General features: G+C 26.1%; 1 protein-coding gene and 1 long non-coding RNA gene across 2 annotated transcripts in view; both read right to left on the bottom strand.

Annotated features, from left to right (window-relative positions):
- Positions 1–3,512: 3,512 nt before the first annotated feature.
- On the bottom strand, positions 3,513–8,659 carry LOC113219156. The gene is made up of 2 exons (XR_003305870.1): positions 7,767–8,659; positions 3,513–3,987 (listed from the first exon to the last, which is right to left on the bottom strand). It is a non-coding gene; the product is annotated as an uncharacterized LOC113219156 (long non-coding RNA).
- Positions 8,660–12,452: 3,793 nt separating this feature from the next.
- LOC100576428 (lateral signaling target protein 2 homolog) overlaps positions 12,453–20,606 on the bottom strand; it is a 38,759-nt gene continuing 30,605 nt past the window's right edge. Inside the window, exon 4 of the mRNA XM_006558301.3 lies at positions 12,453–12,998. Within this exon, the coding sequence (XP_006558364.1) occupies positions 12,922–12,998 (77 nt within the window). The 3' untranslated portion in view covers positions 12,453–12,921. The remainder of the gene's footprint in view (positions 12,999–20,606) is intronic.

The raw sequence follows: 20,606 nt of genomic DNA, 5'->3' as shown, positions 1-20,606 counted from the left end.
GATCATTCAATAAAAAATTAAATTATTTATAATTTAAAAAATAATCAGTAACGAATATTTTTGCATATCAATTTTTGTATTTGTTTTAGTTTTTAAATTCATTTTAAATTTTATATTTTGACTATATTTTTTTATATGTAAATATTGAATATATATGAATACCCTTATATTTAATAAAAATGTCTAATAGAAATATATAAAAATATAAGTTAGAACAAAAAGTAATAAGATGCAATAAAAATCCAAACATGGACAACTAGTATGTATATTTTTTGCATTATAATAACCATTATACATAAATGTTATTACAATATAGAAACATAAACCTTAATATTTCATCCATTAACATTTTACAACATCGTCAGTATGATACACATCTCAGTTTCGAGATTATTATTATGATTTCCTAAGATAAATCTCTTTTCTTGCTTATGCCTTATAAATACTCGTTAACCCATTCGAGGATTCGAGTGAAGGTTGTTCAAGAAAACGTTTACATCTCATTGAATAAAATAATCTCTCATTGCGCGTGATAGCAACGGACAAGATTCAAATTCGTATCTTTTATTAATTAAAATCGTTACAATTCGTTACTTCATCGTTAAAGACTTCGAAATCCATTTTTCAATATTTTATTGGAAAATGTATAATGTGCTGCTCTAGCATACATAGAGTTCTATAGTTTTCAATGATCTAACTTCGAAAAAGAACGATCGCGAGGTTATTACAATCTTTTTTTTTTTACTCGATGCTGGTTACTTATTTTCTAAATAAATATTTTTTTTATCATCATTACAGCAAATCTTCGAACTAACAAACTTTCGAGAGAACGAAATTTATTTAAATAACAATAATATTAAACAATATTAAATGGTCATTTTATTATTTTTTACAATTTATTTATTTATTTTTTTTTTCAATGAAATTTGGTATAAAAATTTTCGAGAAAATTATTTAAACAATATCAATAATACCAATAATGGTATAACATAACCTATTCTGGATCATTTAATTATTTTTCAAAATTTATCTCTCCTATTTCTCGGAAATTTTTATTCCGTTTTGGCGTCATTTTTATTAACTTTTCTTTTAATAATTTTGAAGTATTTCTACTGTATTTATTACTGTTAATAGATCGACCATCCAATTGAAAACACAACAGATTTAAATACAATAATTACATAACCTATCAAAATTCCTTAAAAAAAATTTTTTTACATTTATATTATAAATAATTACATAATGAAGAAATAATTTTCCTTCTATTTTCGATTTTTTTTTTTTTTACGTCTAAAGGAAGACAAGCAGAAGGAATAAAAAAAAAAAAATAAATTTACCTCGCAACTTGGAAATCCTAGTAAATAATTCTCGCATCACATTCTTCGTATATACTTAATTTTTCTTTTCTTTTCTTTTTTTTTTTTCTTTTTTTCTTTTTTTCTGCAACACGATATATGTATAAAGCATTCTGAGCGACATATCGACGTATTTACGTCTTTTCTTTTTCGTATGCTTATTATTACACAAAAATATGCACACGATTGATTGTCGAAGGAGAAAGTAACAATTTTATCTCAATTCTTTTCATTTCTTACGCATCTTTTAACAATACAACATTTTGGCACACAGACTGCTCGCTTATACAGATTCGTCGTGAATATCTCGCACACTGTTACAACGGTATAATTGCCTTTTCGTGAATTTTCTTTGGTGACGTAGAAACAGAGCGTATTAAGAATAATTTTCTTATCCTTGTTTAACCATCGAAACCATCGTTTCGTTTATAACGTTATAACAGGGTGGAATAAGATGAGGATAGAATATTTTTTGATTCAACGATCAGAAAATTGAATTAATTTAATTTAATTATCAATAAATTTGTCAATTTGTCGCAAATAATCTAAAAATTGTTATTTTTATAAACTTTTGTTCAATCTTTTTTTTTTTTTTTTTTTTTTTGATAATTTAATTTTTGTTTTCTAATGATTAGTTGGATAAAAAAAATTTAAGTTTAGATTTGGGAAAATTGAGAAATATTATTATTTTGTAAGAATTCTTTCCCTAATTTGCATATTTGTGAAAATTATTTTATTCATATAAAATGTAATAAAGAATGAATTTATGATGTAAGATTAAGGAAAGAATTTGAAATGATCGATATGATGAAGATTCTGAAAGATCAAAATCTTTGCATTATCATAAAAATTATTAATATTAATATTTCAGAGAAATTGAAAATTTATACAATTCTTTTCACTATTAGAAAATGCTTGTACAATTTTTATCTTTTTCATTCCATTTTATTGTGTAACAGTATTGATTACTATAAAAACAATTAGATAGAAAGTTTATAATTTTTTATAATTTTCAATTTCATTCTATTTTCTTTTTTTTTAATTCTCTCCATTGTAATATCATTGGATCCATTTAAATATGAGCGAAATTTCACTTTTGGATGTTTCGTCGAAGAGATAACTTTTTAACAATTATAATTTAAAAAATCTACAAAATAATTAATACGAGCCCTAAATTTTCTTATAATTTTTGGAAGCCTAGAAGAAATTTTAATGGATCCAAGAATATTAAGATTAAACATCGAGAGTTAATCGTTATATATTAAGCAACAATTTTAATTTATCCTCCTTTTAAGAAAAATTCGAAAGAAGTGAAGTTTTCGAGGGGAAAAACGTTCCAACGTTCCTTCAATTTTCATATAATTCGAGATTTAAAAATTTTTAGATTGTTGAAATGTAAAATTTAATTTATTCGTGTAAAACACGTATTTTATTAACAATTTACGTTGCTACGTCACCGTCTCATTGAGAATATATTATGGAATGTTACAAAAGAAGAAATCAGAGATTTAGAGGAGTCGTAGTGTTCATTAGAAGAAATAAAAAAAAAATTATTTATTCAACGTAGCATTAAAACTCAACACTTTTTATTGTAAAATTTAGAATAACTCGAATATTATTTTTATCTCAGAAATGCTAATAGAAAAGATAACTTCTAACTTCACTTTCTGTGAATAATTTTTTATTTAATTTGTTCAATTTATTTTAAGAGAAGAGGAAGAATAGTTAATTAAGAAAATCTTTCAGAAAATTATACATAAAATTGATGATAAAATATTCATGATATTTTCAAAAATTAAAAATATTTTATTTTTAAACGCAACAGAGTCTATCTACGTCACCTTTTTCCAAATTTACTTTATATTTGAAAAAGTATTCCTCACTATCTTTTATATCTCAAATGAATGGTTCACGTTCGATTAAATTTAATATACTGCCAGTATATTCCATATCTCTTTGAATTATTTCAATATTCAATATCGACAAGTTAATCGAATGCGAAATTAAATATATAGATTTTGCTATAAAATCAATTTCCAGATCCTACGTATATTAGATTAAACATTTCTTAATCCATAAACCTCTTAAATATCCGATTCCCACTTTCCAACATCCTTTTACAATGAGTCAAAATCGCATCATGGTGAGAGTAATCTCTTTTTTTTTTTTTTTTCAGTGATTCAGATTCACACTCGGATTGGAAGATGAGAATTAACGGCAGAAAATGTTCGCATTAGGCCAAATTATTTAATCCGCATCTGCTCGTTCCCCTTGAAACGAGAACGTTAAGAGGATTATTTATTCACATCCGAACCACTCTTAATATGTACACTCACACACGCACGCGTATACATACAGTAAGTACATACATACATACATACATGCACACATACATATATATACTTTATACACAAGCGGTGTAATGTTGTATGCACAAGTGAAATTTTCTTGTTTGGTTGGAAAATAAAAAAACTGCTGGCAGCCATATTGATGCCAGCCTGCCTGTGATGTTAACGCTTCCGTTAGAAAGAAAGTTCTGTAGTCTCTTTTGTTTGATGGAGGAATGTATGATGCAGGGTGTAACATTAATTTCAATATATCCAAGTAAGTTGTTAAGAGTTAAACGTATATTCTGTAAATAAGGTTTTTAAAAATGAGAAAAAAAATAAATGTTAAAATGTTGTGTAAGTATAGGTCGTTTAAAGCTTTATCAATCAAAAATGTGATAAAAGTGATAAAAATATGAAATGTATATATATAAAGGAACAATAGCAAACACACAATTATATTGCTATATAATTTAAGAATAATATTTATGTTCACTCTATTTATTCAAAGGTAATCAAGGTATTATTTGAATTTGTTTAACAAATTAAAATTTTTATTATTTTAATTATCATTACAGTATTGTATTTTATATCCATGATCAGTTTTGACATTTAATAATTTCTTTTGTCTCTCTTAGGATAAGATAATTAGGCTTTTCCTAAATCTTAAAATTTTATTTAAAAGATGAATTGTGTGATAGAATTTCAATCGTTTTATTATATATATATATCTTGAAAAATGAAACATGCTACAAGATAAAATATTTTGAGATAAATGATTGTTGAGACTTCGTCTTTAAAATCATGTTTAAAATAAAGAATAAAAAAAAAGGATGTTGAAAAAGAGTTTTTCACTTTTCAAGGTTGTAGATCTTTTATGAAATGGATATTTATAATTATTTTCCCGCTTCGAACAAAGTAAACATGGTTATTTTTTTTAATGAACAGAAATTTGTCTTCCACGTTTCTTGCATTCTTCTTTTCACATGGAAACGACAAAATTTTTTTATCTGCCATCTGATATATCCATTCATCATATTTATTACATTAGATATATAACAAAATGTTAATTTTCTAGCGAATTTAATGCACGAAATTAAATTGTAATTAACGTTCGATAAAATGTAAATGGATTATTAGATTATTAGATTAAACATAGTGAATTTGCATAATCGTAAAAGTCAATTTGCATCGTAATCATGAAAATATATGTTCATTTCATTATTGTATTATAAATTATTATTACGAGCAATCTTTGTAATTTCAATATTTTATGATTGGAAAGATGAAAAATACGAAGATGGATACATCAAAATAAGGATAAATAACTGAGAATAATCTAAAAAAAAAATTTATATAGATTAATCTTTTTTTTTTCTTTTTGGATATTGCTTCAAATTTTCATTTTTACGAAATAAATAAATAGTATAAAGTATCATTAAAATTATTTCTCATATACCATAGATACAAGAAAAATTATCTACAGAATGAAATTAATTTTAAAATAAAATAATTTTTCAAAGTTACGGTATTCTATCATCTAATGACTGAAATAAATATCAAATCAGATAATGTAAATACAAGAAAAAAGTGAAAAAAATTAATAAAGAAATTAAAAAGAAAATTAATTTAAAAATATAATGAAATTTAAATTTAACATCTATCATTGCAATTGAGATTTAATTTTTTTTTTCTATTCCAATAATTATTATTTTAAAAATAAAAAATTTAATGATTAAATAACTTTTTTTGTTATTGTAATTATTTTTTCAAGAAATATTATATTGAATTATTAGGTATTAATCAATTTTAGATTCCAAGTAGAAAAACCTGATGAATATTTCTTTTAGAAAATATGCTCTATCAAAACAAAATGAAAGTTGTTTCAACAAAATGGCGGCCAATAAGTACGAATCTATAATTATACTTGTAATTCTATAACTTTTCTTGTGTTAATGATTATTACTCGTACAATTTTATTTGCCATCTAAGAAATTGCAATTGAATCTGAGATTTTACTTTTCTATTGTTATGCGAATAAGAAAAATCTTTTTTCTTTTTTTTTTTTTCCTTCTTACGAAATCAATGATCCTTTTTTGCTTCCACTATTTCTACGAGATATAAGCATGGAAAAAATCGATGGTGGATTGTACGACGCAAATACAATTTTCGAAAGCTTCGATATAATACCTCGAGAATTGGCCATTCCTATATAAATTTTCTTTTAAAGAGTGCTATATTTTACAGCTTTAACTTATTTAACTTATCTATCAACAATTTTAAAAGATATTAAGATTCATATTCAGAGATTTTTTTTCAATTTGATAATTTTAAAAATTTGATATCAAAAGTTTGATATTAATTTGTATGGACAATGAAATAATCAAATGATTCGACATAAAAGTAAGAGAAAGATTGTTTTCAAGAATGTATTGAAAGTATTATTAATTTATTTTTTTATTAAGTGCAAATTAAGAAGAAATAAAAAAGAAAACAAATAATATTTTAAACAAATAAAAATGCTTGGTATTTAAATAAAACATTACAAAGATATATTATATCCATTGATTATCAACATAAGAGAAGTAATTATAAAATTAAAACAATATCTTTATATTCATTTATAAAAAGAAAATTTTAATTCTATAAATTAATGATTTTAGTATAGGATTTTAAAAAGAATCATTTATATTATACTTTAATAAATTTCAAACGATATTGTATAATGCTAAAGAAATAGATTTAATGCGAAACTTATTGCCAATAAAAAACTTTGGTTTCTTGTCGTTGAGAGATTAGCTTCTGGTCGTAAAATTTGCCAAGATTTTTTTGCACGAATCGTATCGAATTCCATCAACGTTTATTTTTTGAATTATTATTTGATGAAAACAACGTTGATAATTTAGAAAACCAAATATTGAGGATCAATTAAATTATAATCAATTATAATATAATTTTACAATTTACTTGTGTAGATTATAAAAGTACTAGTAAAATAATACATAGATAAAAAAAATATTATTAAATATCTGAAAATAATTTTTTTTAATTAAATATGATATATGTAGTTTATTATGTATTGTTAATAAAAGATTTGATGAAAAAGAAATGTTTGAAAGATTAATATTAAATTGAGAAGATAATTAAGTAGCACAACTCTAGAATTACGAAGTCTGTTATTTCGTGTATTACTACTTATTTATCCTGTCTTGTCGTTTTAAAGATATTTTTCAAAGAAAATTTATTAAACTTAGAAACAATCGATAAGATAAAATAAAAGCATGAAAAAAGAAACGATCTTGTAACATGTTAACATTTTGTAACAACAAAATTATTAATAATTTACTTTGTTAATTCTTATTTTGCATTAACACGATATTTAGATTTATTTCATAATATTTTGGGAATGGGAGCGTATAAAATAATAATATATAACAATCGCAAAATCAACTTGTTACTTTATATAAACTATTACAGAACATAATAAATAAATAAAATAACATACAAACTTATATAACCTACGATAAACTTAATTAATAAAATTAATTATATATCGCTTTATCACATTTTTCGAAATTATTCATTTCGTATAAATTCTCTTTTTGCATTTAACAATTTAAAAAAAGAAAAATCAGAAAATGTATAAACGAAATTCGTGAATTATTATTTAATTTCTTTGCATATTTATCAAAAAATATTCTCTGAATATGATCTTTAAATTTTTGGAGAATCATTATGCGATAAAAGCCTGTTCGAACTTTCCTTTCTCCTGAGAAGAAGATCAATCATTTCTTGAGGACGGCTGCCTTTAGAATAATAAGAGAAATAGCGTGTGTTTATTAGTAAAAATTCGGCGTAAAAGACGAAGAATTGACGAGATAGAAATTTGGTCGAGTATCGATGGATATCGATTCAATTCATCGAATTACGCTTAATTATCGTTTTACAGTGTGTGATTCCTAATATTTATTATGCTAAACTAAATAATGTTTATTGTAATGTATAATAATATCACTAATAACGCGTATTATTCGATATTACAAAGTATGCACGTATGAATTATAACCTAAAAGGTAAACGTTACCTTTCACAAATTATTCATGTTTCAATCCAATTATTATTTCAATATCATTTTCTTCTCTTTCTGTGTAGACAATATATTATTTTTCTTTTCTTTTCTTTCTTTCTTTTTTTTTTTTTATTTGATCGACTGATAAACCGAGAGATACTTTGTTGATATTCGCGTATACGTTTAATTGAGAACATTGCAGCAAGAGGGCAGATCCATCTTTAATAGATTTTGAGTTATTATTAATACATTTTCTGTATCTAAATGAAGTATGTAATTCTTTATTCTAAGGTACAAATAATTTTTTAAAGATTTTGAATTGTTTTATGAAATAGAGAATGCAAATTCTTTTTCTCTCTTGCATCTAACAAAAGATGATATTTTTGATTAACAAAGTAACCATAAATGATGTGTTGTATTGTCCATTAACTATTGTCTATTATTTTTTTTTATAGTTTAGTAATAATTAAAGACAGCTTCAAATTTGAATAATTTACCAAGAATTTAATAAAATTTTATCACTTATTATGTGAAAACATTTTTGTTTCAATTAGTGTCATTTTTCAAATATTAGAATATTAGGTAATAATTTTATAAATGAATGTGCCACGTTCTTTTGCAAAGTTCTCGAATTCAAATTTTAATTGCACATATATTAGAACATATACTAGAAATAATTGAGAAGCTTTGTAGAAAAGAATTTACAATTATTTTTAATATCTTAATAATCAAGATATTCTATTTCATATATTAAAATATCTTAATAAAACATTTTAAACAATTCTGATAATATAAGAACATATTATATAAGAACAAAGAATTCTCAGAAATAAGTTTTTGAGAAATAAATTTTTCTATAAAATTTATTATATTAATCAAAAATCCCAATTATGTGATATCGAATAGAAAAATTTTTGTTTATATCCTTTTCCAAAAAGTTTCTCAATTTTTATTTCAATTTGTTTCAAATTGAATTAGTTTGTTTCGTATATTTTGCATAATTCGAAGTTAACGAAAGATCAATTTTTTTTTCTTCGAAGAAAATTTTTATCCTTTCACAAATTAATTATCAATTATAATTCTTCTTAAACGAATTCTCGTTCGAGCCATCGGTTTCGACAATAGTTAACGATTCATCATTATTGTAAATCGTTTAGTCACTATTTTTTTTTTTTTTTGGCAAAATTATAGGAGATACCTTTTAAATTATTATTGTATTATTATTTCTAAAAGGCGAGGTCTCAGATGCTACGGCTTACAAGATTACACGACGAAAACATTAACGCTTGTTCAGATCCATCCTTTGACACTTTGACACTGCGACTAAATCTAAAATGGTGATGAGATCTAAAATGGCGGCATCGATAAGTTCGAGCAATACTATCGCGACAAAAGCTGTTCTTTGATACAGTCGACGTTGATACGCATCTTATGGACGTAAAGTAGTTTATTCAAATGAGTTTCAAGGGAAATCAAACAATTTTATCCATTGATGATTCGATCAGGCTTTGTTGTGTTGTAGGTGTTGTTTGCTTCGATTTCAATTTAAAATACAAGTATAAATGTCAACAGGAAAATTGTCACGATTATTATGAAAAAAAAAAAAAATTAACTAAAATTTAAAAATTTCAATTTTTCTTGCATTATTTTTTTATTATTAATTTTATTCAATATCATTATTTTATTGCACGATAACTTTGCTTGAGATCACAAATAGTCAAAATAAATAATCAAAGTACGTATTTGTTACATTATATTCTGTAATTCTGTCATCAAATTTACACTTCAATTTCTGTAAAACTAATTGACAAATGATGATTGCTTCTGTGATTAACATTAATAAAAATTTATAACTGATTTAAATTTAAATCTATTCAAAATTTGAATGCATAAAAATGTATACAAAAACAAAAAAAAGAAAAAAATTCAATTGTGATATTTGAAGAGTAAAACGGATTCTTTTAACATCAATCTAACGATGTTTCATGTTAAATCGTGACGATATTCTTGTTAACCACAATCTTCTTACCAGAATAATATAATTTTTTTCTCACGTGACAACAACAATTATTCTGGCATTTTTTTTTCTAACGATCAATGCTTCGTGTAATAAATATTCAATTCGATTTCTTCACGAGCATCTTCATTGGGGAGGGGGAAAAAATCGAGCAGTTCATCTCATTTAACAACTACTTGCCACGTTTCCTCTAAATTGGAAGACACTTTTGCAACGAAAATATAATAACCACTCTTACATCTCTCGGTGTACAACAAAATCAAATTTACACGATCGAGGATATAATTATAGAAAGAAAGAACGATAGACTAGGATCTATAATTTCGTTTCTTTTTTTTTTTTCTCTCAATTATTTACAATAATTTTTCTCCTAATAATAATAATTAACAAGCTTGCTCTTAATTTGAAATCACGCGAGTAACAAAGAGAGAGGGAAAAATAATTTATTCAATTTCGAGCATTTAACAGGAATCAAAAATATCAAAGTCTTTACACCTCTACTTACTTAATTTGAAAATAAAATTGCAAATATACAATGGCGTTCCATTATTTCCTCCTGGATTAAAATTCATTTTTCGAAGGAAAAAAATATTTCAAATAAAAAATTGCCTTGTTCCTCGCAATTTCAATTTATGCTAGAATCAATGAAATATTCAGATAAATAAAAAATTTGAATCACTTTGAATTGATCAAGTTGCACGCATCAGTTGTTTGAATCTTCGTTTTCTATTCAAATACACACGATTCCATTAATAACAAAATTCACTTTGTGAAATCTCATCCAACAGAATTTGAGATAAGATTTAATTTCGCGATCGTAAATAAAGTAATTTTCATTTGAAACATTCTTTTAAAAAAAAAAAGAACAGTTTAAGAGACGATTTCAAATGGAACACCCTGTATACATATATATATATATGTATCTACAACACACTTTCATTTACGCATTATCGATGGAACAACAGCAAGGTTACACTTTTGTCACTCTTGAATACTGAATTGTTTGGATTCCTTTTCTCAACAAGGAGTTTTTTTAAAATCGAGTTTCTCTTTCTTTTTTTTTTTTTTTTTAACATTCCTTTCTTCGTTGTCGATATTATACGATACGTGGGAAATTCGAAATTCGGTGTACAGCACATTTTTTTATTTTATTTGGAATAGAATTTCTCTGCATGCATCGAACGAACGATACAACGCAGTTTCAAGTAACAAGGCGTTCACACGGTCATCCATATTGCCGCGCCAATAACAACAACAAACTAACAATTGCGACTTGTAATCTATAATCCGTTGCGGATAACTTTTTTTTTTGTGTGGATTCTTATTATTTAATTTTTTTTTTTCTTTTCCTTTCTTTCTAGTATTCTGTATTTGACACGATTGTGCCAGGATGTTTCCAACTGTTAAGAAAACTGCAGGAACAGTGGTTCTCAACTAATTAATGGTGGATTTTTATGAAAAGTATATTTCCAATCTTAATTCTTGTTGATTCAATTTTGAGTAAATGAAAGTGTTACAAGAAATCAATAAAGATATTGATTTTCTTTTCTTTTCAGATAATATTGGAAAAGTATATATATATTTTTTGGCACAATTGTTAAAGAGAAAAGTTTGGCTTCCATTATTTTTAATTTTAATTTTGGTATGAAAATAACCGTTGTGCAAAAGTTGTACAATCTATAAATGAAAATGTAAAAGTTTGTTTAAAAATGTTACAAAGTTCTAGGCTAATATTAAACGCGTTTTAAATGCGTTTAATGGTAGAGTTGAATTGATTTTTGTTTTATTTATGTATTATAAATTTTTCCTTAATTTTTTTGACCGTTTAAATTGTTCACATTTTCATCTGAAAAAATGAAATTTCGAATTATCATAATGTTAATAAGTATTTAAATTGCACGTATTTTAATGCAACTCTATTTATAACTTTGTTTACTTCTAATATAATATTAATATATTCATGAGACATCTTTGGAGGGTTGATTCTAAGAGCAAAAAGAAAAAAGGAAAAAGTTAGTTAATTTAAATGAAATAAAATGGAAACACTCTATCTTTGCCATAAGAATATATTAATATCTATACATTTTTTTTTCTTTTTCTATTTTCATGTATAGATTGTGCTCCTGCAGTTTGATAGGAAAATAGGAAACATCCTGTTGTATTATTGGATTGTCTCAAAAATTCTTTTCATTATTTAAAATGTTATTTTTCATTTTTCGAAAATACTTGTATTTTTGTTAAGTATCTTTTCATAAAATTTATCAATAATATTAGAAAATTATCCAGTTACAAGTTGAATATATCAAATAAAATGGATTTGTTTTTAAAAAAATTTATCGTTTGATACCAAAAATCTGATATAATATTATAATGATTAATGACACAACTAATGATCATTGACTAATGATACTTAATATATTTATTCATTCATTCATTTATTCATTACTTTTATTCTTTAAATATTTGAAATATTCTTCCATAAAACATAACATAAAACATATTTTTACAATTATAAATCATGATTAAAATTAATCAATCGATATAATTTTAAGTCATCTTGAACATTTCGAACAAATCAAAGTTATTTTAGAAAAATAATATATATGGAATATTAATACCATCAATTTGTATATAAATTATATATAAAATTTTAACAAACGACAAAATATTAAATTTTCTAAAAAAATATAATAAATTCGTATAAAAAAAAAAAGAAAAGAAAAGAATTTTTGAGACAATGCAATATTCGATTCCTCCCAGAGAATATCAAATTATACACTCGAATGAAAAAAAGTGAGGTTGGACGTACCTTCGAAATAACGAGGACAGAATTACAGATGTCGACACCATCTTGTTATAGATCTAGTTCGAAGTTTAGTTCGACTCTATCGGCAAAGTGGACAAATTAGCCTCGTGTCGACATTGACAAATAAAATTTGGCCATTTCCTCGCTACACCTAACTATATACGTCTTGGATAAAATGGAATTGTAATAAAACTTTGCCCGCTTTTGAAAAACGATCCTTGATCTCTTCTTTTCTTAACTTCGAAGTTAAGCGATAGTTTTTCTTCTTCTTCTTCTTCTTCTTGCTTCAAACTTCTTCGAAAGACGCATCAAAACAGGCCACTCGTCTTCCTTAGAAAACAGTTTCCTCAGAGTGTCATTGTCGAGTTTTCAGTTACGAAGACTCTGTTGAGGGAATTCAACAGCTCCTCGTTTTCTCTGCGCACTGAAATCGATTAGAATATCACATTGTTAATTCGTGTAATTTCCAAGTGGCGTTATTAATTTTTATTTAATATTTACGTTTCATTTCATTGTAAATATTATTGGATGAAAATGACGAGTGAAATCAGATATGTTGTTAGAATTTTAACTTAAATGAAAATATTATTCTATCAGGAATACTCTTTTGAATACTTTTCTGTTTTTGTTTTTTTAATGTTATTTTCTATTTTCTTATAGAAATATCATTGGTAATAAATATATTGTAGAAAATTAAATTATATTTTTAAGATAAAAAAAATAATTATATTTGTAATATAGTTTTTTTCCATAAATTCTAATTTCACTCGTATTAATAACTTATTAGCGAAAAAGTCCTTTAATATTAAAATTAATTAGATATTCATTTATTCACAGAATCGATACTGTTATTATTTATTCTATTATTCTAATTTTTCCTTTGTTAATTAGACTAATGACTATTCAAATCCACATATTTTTTTAGATAAATTTCATTTATTTAGATAATTCTTATTCAAATAAATTGAACGAACATAAAATTTTTATGTTTTTTTAATTATTACATTATTTGAGATTAATTATTTTAATATACTAATTTTTAGACTGCAGATTTTCATGTAAATATATATATATATATTTCGTATATATTTTTCTTATTATACATGAGTGATATAAATACAGAAGCTTCTATTACGAAAAATAATAAAAATCGTAAAATCCGTTTTATCAATCAAAATAATTAATCCAATTGATTAAATAAAAATCCAAGTAACTTCAAAAAATCAATTTAGAATTTTTAATACACTTTTAATAAGATCGTAGTAAATGATATTTTTCCAGAAATAGATATATTTATCTCGTAATTCAACTTAAAACTCGATTAAACTCTATTAAAATTAAGAAAAATTTAAATCGTTACAACTCTGAAAATACTAATTCCCGGTTAATAAACGAGAGATCATTAGAAGCGCGGAAGCTTCCTCTTTAAAACTAATTTGTTTTTATCCCAATACGACTTCCGGTTCCTGAGATATCATCGTGTAAAGAAAAGAGTAATTTTTAATTCTTTACCATTTGTCCGACTTTTCGCTCGCACGTATCTCTTTACGAGCACGCATCGCAATACGATACTTTAGAAATTCTATTAAAATTAGGAAAACTTTGAACCGCTATAACTCCGAAGATAGTGATTTCCGGTCAACGAATGAACGATTATTGGAAGCGCAGAATCTTCTACTTTGAAACGCATTTTTTTTTATCTCGATACAATTTCCGGTTCCCGAGATATCATCGTGTAAAGAAAAGAGTAATTTTTAATTCTTTACCATTTGTTCGACTTTTCGCTCGCACGTATCTCTTTACGAGCACGCATCGCAATACGATACTTTAGAAATTCTATTAAAATTAGGAAAACTTCGAACCGCTATAACTCCGAAGATAGTGATTTCCGGTCAACGAATGAACGATTATTGGAAGCGCAGAATCTTCTACTTCGAAACGCATTTTTTTTTATCTCGATACAATTTCCGGTTCCCGAGATATCATCGTGTAAAGAAAAGAGTAATTTTTAATTCTTTACTATTTGTCCGACTTTTCGCTCGCACGTATCTCTTTACGAGCACGCATCGCAATACGATACTTTAGAAATTCTATTAAAATTAGGAAAACTTCGAACCGCTATAACTCCGAAGATAGTGATTTCCGGTCAACGAATGAACGATTATTGGAAGCGCAGAATCTTCTACTTTGAAACGCATTTTTTTTTATCTCGATACAATTTCCGGTTCCCGAGATATCGTCGTGTAAAGAAAAGGGTAATTTTTAATTTCCATTTACTGTTTTGTCGCTTGCTCGGATCTCTGATTCGCATCTAATCACTGACCAATGCCAAACAAATGACAGATACAATTCTTGGAAAAGCGTAGTACTCATTTCCAGGAAATATAGGTCACTAGGTCGCGGTCCCATTCATAACTCCCGCAGTGCCTTAAGCGACCTCCGAGTCCTTGTATCTCGGCAACCGATCCAGATATCGGGATAAAACAAAAACTGACTTCAATAGCACGATTTTCTCTATTTCTTGAATAAATTTTTCGCGTGTTTTTCTTTTTTTTTTTATATAAAAAATTTCAAAGTTTCATTATATAACTTTTATTACGATACAAAACACAATATGTTCCACATATTACGACATAGTTTCTGTATATATATAATTGAATATTTGAAGATATTTTTGTTACACAAAAACCCACAGTCTATCAGGAGAATATAAAAATTAACAAAAAAGAAATTATTTTTTTAAATATTGATTCAAGTCTTCTCCGACTTCTCAACTCCGTTTCTTAATCATTTCGAACAAATTTCGTCCAAGTTTAATTTCAGTCTCGAAACACATATTTTCAAAAAATTTCATTTCTTTGAAAATCACTCGTACAATAAATATATTTCAAAATGATAGTTTACGTTTGAGCTCGATGCTCGGCAAGCTCCTTGGAGCCCATAGGCGGGCTCAGAAACGTGCTGTGGGTTAATGTGACCACCACGACAAGTACGGAAGCCACCAGAAGGAAAATAAACGTTCCCACGATGATCATAGTGATCCTTCGATGGCGTCTCGCCTGCTCTAAACTTCGTTCATCCTCCACGATTTTCTGCGCCTCTTTCACTACCGTTTTCAGAGGCCGGACAGAATCCTTTCTACGAGTGGAGCTCGCCCTTCGTACTTTCGTCCTTCTACTCGAGCTACCTCTTCTACCATTCCCTGGACATTTTTTTTTTCTTTTGAATGGCCATTACAACCCTCTTTTGGGTTCTATTATAACACAACTTCATATAACAATATAACAGATATATTTTATTTTATATAATTGTGATTTTTTCTTCATTATTCTTACAGTTAATATTATTATTGATGAAGTTTGTGTTGGTTCAATGAGACCCAAATTCTTACTCTCAGAGATATATAAAATATTATAACCAAGTGCTTAATTGTTTGAAATGTGTGATACAAAAATTAATATTGAAGAAACGAGAATATTAATTTTCATTCTATCGATTACATATCTTTAAAGATTACATATGGAAAATGAATAAAAAATTATTTTAATGTTTCCTGATACACGATTCTCTTTTAAATAATGACAAAATGAAAATAGATAAGTAAATATATCAATCAAATTATTTTTAATTCTTTACTTCTCTTCTAAGAATTATCAATGTAATTCTTAACTTCAAAATTTGAATCAAACAAAATCGAAGAACAAAAATTCCATCCTATCCTATTATTATTGACTATACGATAATATATTATTGAAGAAGAAAGAAGAAAGGTGTGCAAAGACGCGTTTGCGACGAATTAAAAAACACGCCGTCTATTTCGCGTATCGGCATCGATCCATCGGAAAAGTCCGATGACCCAATTGTCTCTCCTACCTAACGGCGTTGGCCTGCCGCTGCCGCAGCTGTTTGCCCTCGAGCGGTTCGACTGAACGACGCTGGAACGACGCCGTTGATCGGCCGCCACCGAATTGCTTCTCCCCTGCCTCGAGATTTTTGACGCGCGCCGCGGTGGTTGCTCGCGGTGGGGCGGGCAGAGACGGTTCAAGCCCTGGTTCAACTCGTTCGTGTTGAACTCGACGCTCTCGATGTAGAAGGAGGCGGCGCGTACTTCTTGGCCGTCCCTTGGACACAGTACGTAGCAATTGTCGATCGATCGGTGGTAATTCAGGGGTCGGGGAGGGGTGTCGTCGTCGTCGTTGTCGTAGTCGTAGTCGTCGCGAGGGATTGTCGTACGATCGAACGGGTTTCCACGATTTTCCTCCATCATCTCTTGGCCCCGCGCTCGACCGTCGTCACCGTTGCTCCACGTATCTGCTGATCGATTTTTTTTCTCTCTTTTTTACTTGCTTTCTCTTACTATCCTCTCTGTTGCGTTTTAATTTTGGGAGAGGAATTTTGTTGGAGGATATTTTTTTTTTTTTAATTTCTATGAGGGAAAGGAATATATATATATTTGAACGTGTTTTTATTTATTGGTCAATTTTGAAAGTGTAAAAAAAAAAAAAAAGCATCAAGATATTAACGTGAAATTAACATGGAGCACGTACTTTCATATTACTTCATATTAAAAATTAAACGAGATATCATTAACACGACGATTTTATTTATTGGTCAAATTAATTTCTCAATGAAGAAACTTTGCAATGGAGAATTTTAAAAGTTTCTTTTAAATACAACGAGAATAAAGTTGAATTGAAAAGGAATTTGATATTTTATTGGCTTCTTAAAAATGAAGGAAAATGTTGATAATTTAGATAATAGGGTTGATTTCATCTGAAAGGAGTTGAAAGAGTTTGTCATCAAGAAAATTGTTCTACGTGTAATGCATTATGTTTTACATATATATATATATACAAATAATGGTTTAGAATTTTTAAATACAGCAAGAATAAAGTTGAATTAAAAAGGAATTTGATATTTCATTGGCTTCTTAAAAATGGAGAAAAATGTTGATAATTTAGATAATAGGGTTGATTTCATCTGAAAGGGGTTGAAAGGGGTTTGTCAGCAAGAAAATTGCTCTACGTGTAATGCATTATGTTCTATATATATATACAAATAATGGTTTAAAATTTTTAAATACAAGAATAAAGTTGAATTAAAAAGGAATTTGATATTTCATTAGCTTCTTAAAAATGGAGGAAAATGTTGATAATTTAGATAATAGGATTGATTTCATCTGAAAGGGATTGAAAAGGGTTTGTTTGTCATTAAGAAAATTGCTCTATGTGTAATGCATTATGTTCTATATATATATATATACAAATAATGGTTTAGAATTTTTAAATACAACAAGAATAAATTAAAAAGGAATTTGATATTTCATTGGCTTCTTAAAAATGGAGAAAAATGTTGATAATTTAGATAATAGGGCTGATTTCATTGAAAGGGGTTTGTCATCAAGAAAATTGCTCTACGTGTAATGCATTATGTTCTTTATATATATACAAATAATGGTTTAGAATTTTAGATGAATTTCTCTGTAAAATAAGAAATCTTCTGATCAAATTTTCCTCATGAATTTAACACGATGGTTATTGAAAAATAAATATATATATTCCAAGTGTAATTACACACACCCAATTTTGAATCTCTCTCTTTGTGCAATAAAATTCTATTGGCTGTGAAATGATATTGCAATTCAAAAAAATGATTCCTTATTTTTATATCATATATTTTTTTCCTATCGTAAAAGGAATCATATAATCTTCTCAATTACTTGATAATAAATTTGTTACAATTGCGCTCGTCTCTTAAAATCGTTATGAATTGTTTTGTTTCCATGAAATTCTTTCTTCTAGCATCTGTTAGTCCACGTTGAAAGAAACAACAAGAATTGGAGAAATAGTTGTTGGAGTGGAAAATACGAGCTTCGTACTATCAACATTAATCAATACAATGGGTGGTCGTAAAATAGGCTGAACAAAGTTTGGTTAGCAACTTTTATTATCCCGACTATTATTTTCTCGGACATTAGCCTATTATTTTATACATCTGCTGTTATTTCGCATTTTTCCAATACGCTTAATATCACGTAAAATTTTATAAAATATTTCTTTAAAAATTAATATTTAAAAAAAAAAGTGAACGAATAATGATAATAATAAAGTAAAAAGTAAAAAGTTCTTTTTTTAGAAAGCCACACAAAATTTTTTTTTTATAAATAAAATGATATGTAATGATTTATGAAAAAATTATTAAAAAACAAATTCAGAATTATATTTGAAATTTATATTTGAAGTTAATTTTTTTTTCTTTTAAGAATTCAGTAGGAAAATTTTTTTTAAAAAGCCATACAAATTTAAATCTAGATTTGTTAAAAAATTATTAAATAATTCTTGAAACTTGAAAAAAAAGAATAATATATTTTTCTTGAATATATTCAGTGTGTTCATATTCATATTTGAAATTATTTGCATTTTTATTTTTTTCAAAGAATTCAAAGAAATCATTAGATCTAAGCTCTCTCGATTTTGATTAATTAAGTTTCATTTTTAATGGCTTTAATATAATTACAAATTTTATTGGATTTTAATAAACTTTTTCGAATGGATGAAAATAATAGATGTTCAAATATCTGACCCATATTTGATAGAAGATTGTTGAAGAAACACGATATTGTATTCCAGATAAAATTCATATTCTTGGAAAATTTATCAGAATAGAAGTTCAATTATAAAATTGTTTATTTGCACTTAAACTCTATATCTTCTAAGCTTTAGAAAATATCAGTAATAAAGTGATAAATTTTAAGAGAGATATGAGATTTTTCAAAAGTGTTGAAAGTATCTTTTTTGCTGAAGCAAAATGGAACATTTTAAATCTGCATAAAGATACAAAATCTTTATTTTGAAAAAATAAAGTGAAATTGAAATTGTAAAAAGAGATTAAATATAATTATTACAAATAATAATACTAATAATAAGTTTTAGAACAATAATTACATTTATTCTTTCAACGTATAAGAAAAATGTATCTAAACAATTATATTTGTCTCCTATTTTAAAGAATGAACAAAGATACGTATGAATTTAAATATTCTCTATTATAAATATTCTTATATTATCCAATTAACGATATTTTTCAACGTGCATTTTTATATTTGATTGTACAAATATTAGAAGAGAAATTAATGATGATAGTTTAACATTTATTGCAACGTTGGATTGAAAAATTCTCTCAATGTTTTTTTAACAAAAGTAATTTCCCTGTTTGTACAAATTTTCCTTGTTACGTACAATTTTAATAACTTTCCAGCAAAATATAATATAATCTCACATATTCAGAAATAAAAATGATATAAAATTTTTAAAAATATAATTATCAAACGTTACTTAAAAAAATTATTAAACATTAAGAATATAAATACATTGAAGATTAACATTAATCCTGAAAAATTTTGAAATGAGAAATAATATTGATTTAATAATTTTAAAAAACACGAGTGAATTTTTATATCTCCAGTTTCTTCTATCTCTGAATCAAAGATAGATTTTTTTTTTTAATAGTACAATATCCAGAATCAAAAGTTTCCTACTAAGAAATATTTAAGCAAGGATACCATTGGGTCAAAAATTACTGGAATTGAAAGAATCGCACTTTTGCAATGACGCAGTGCATTTGAATGAACATTTCAATGGAACTTGTAAATATCCCAGTGGGACGAACGTGACGGAGTCTGACTTGGAACATCTGAAACTACTTTCTCGTTTATTAATTCTAAATGAGCTTCATTAGTGTCATCTAGTGGGATGCTTTGGAAGTTTATTCTTTTGGAAGTTTCCCATATCTTCTACTGCAACGCTGCGGCACAGCTGATCAAAGATTTTTAACTTAATAAATAATCAATGGTATAATATTACACGTCTTTTATAATATATTCATCGTTAAGATGAATTATTAAATTAACAAATTTTTAAAATTAAATCGAGGTAATGTCAATACAAAAACTTTTTTTTTTTTTAAATAAAATTTGTTCAAACGAATGAAATTACTGAAATTATAAAATAATTTCAATTTAGATATTTTTTTT

The sequence above is a fragment of the Apis mellifera genome, linkage group LG12, assembly GCF_003254395.2.
Source record: "Apis mellifera strain DH4 linkage group LG12, Amel_HAv3.1, whole genome shotgun sequence".
NCBI classification, from domain to species: Eukaryota; Metazoa; Arthropoda; class Insecta; order Hymenoptera; family Apidae; genus Apis; species Apis mellifera.
This window is presented reverse-complemented; position numbering and strand designations above follow the sequence as displayed.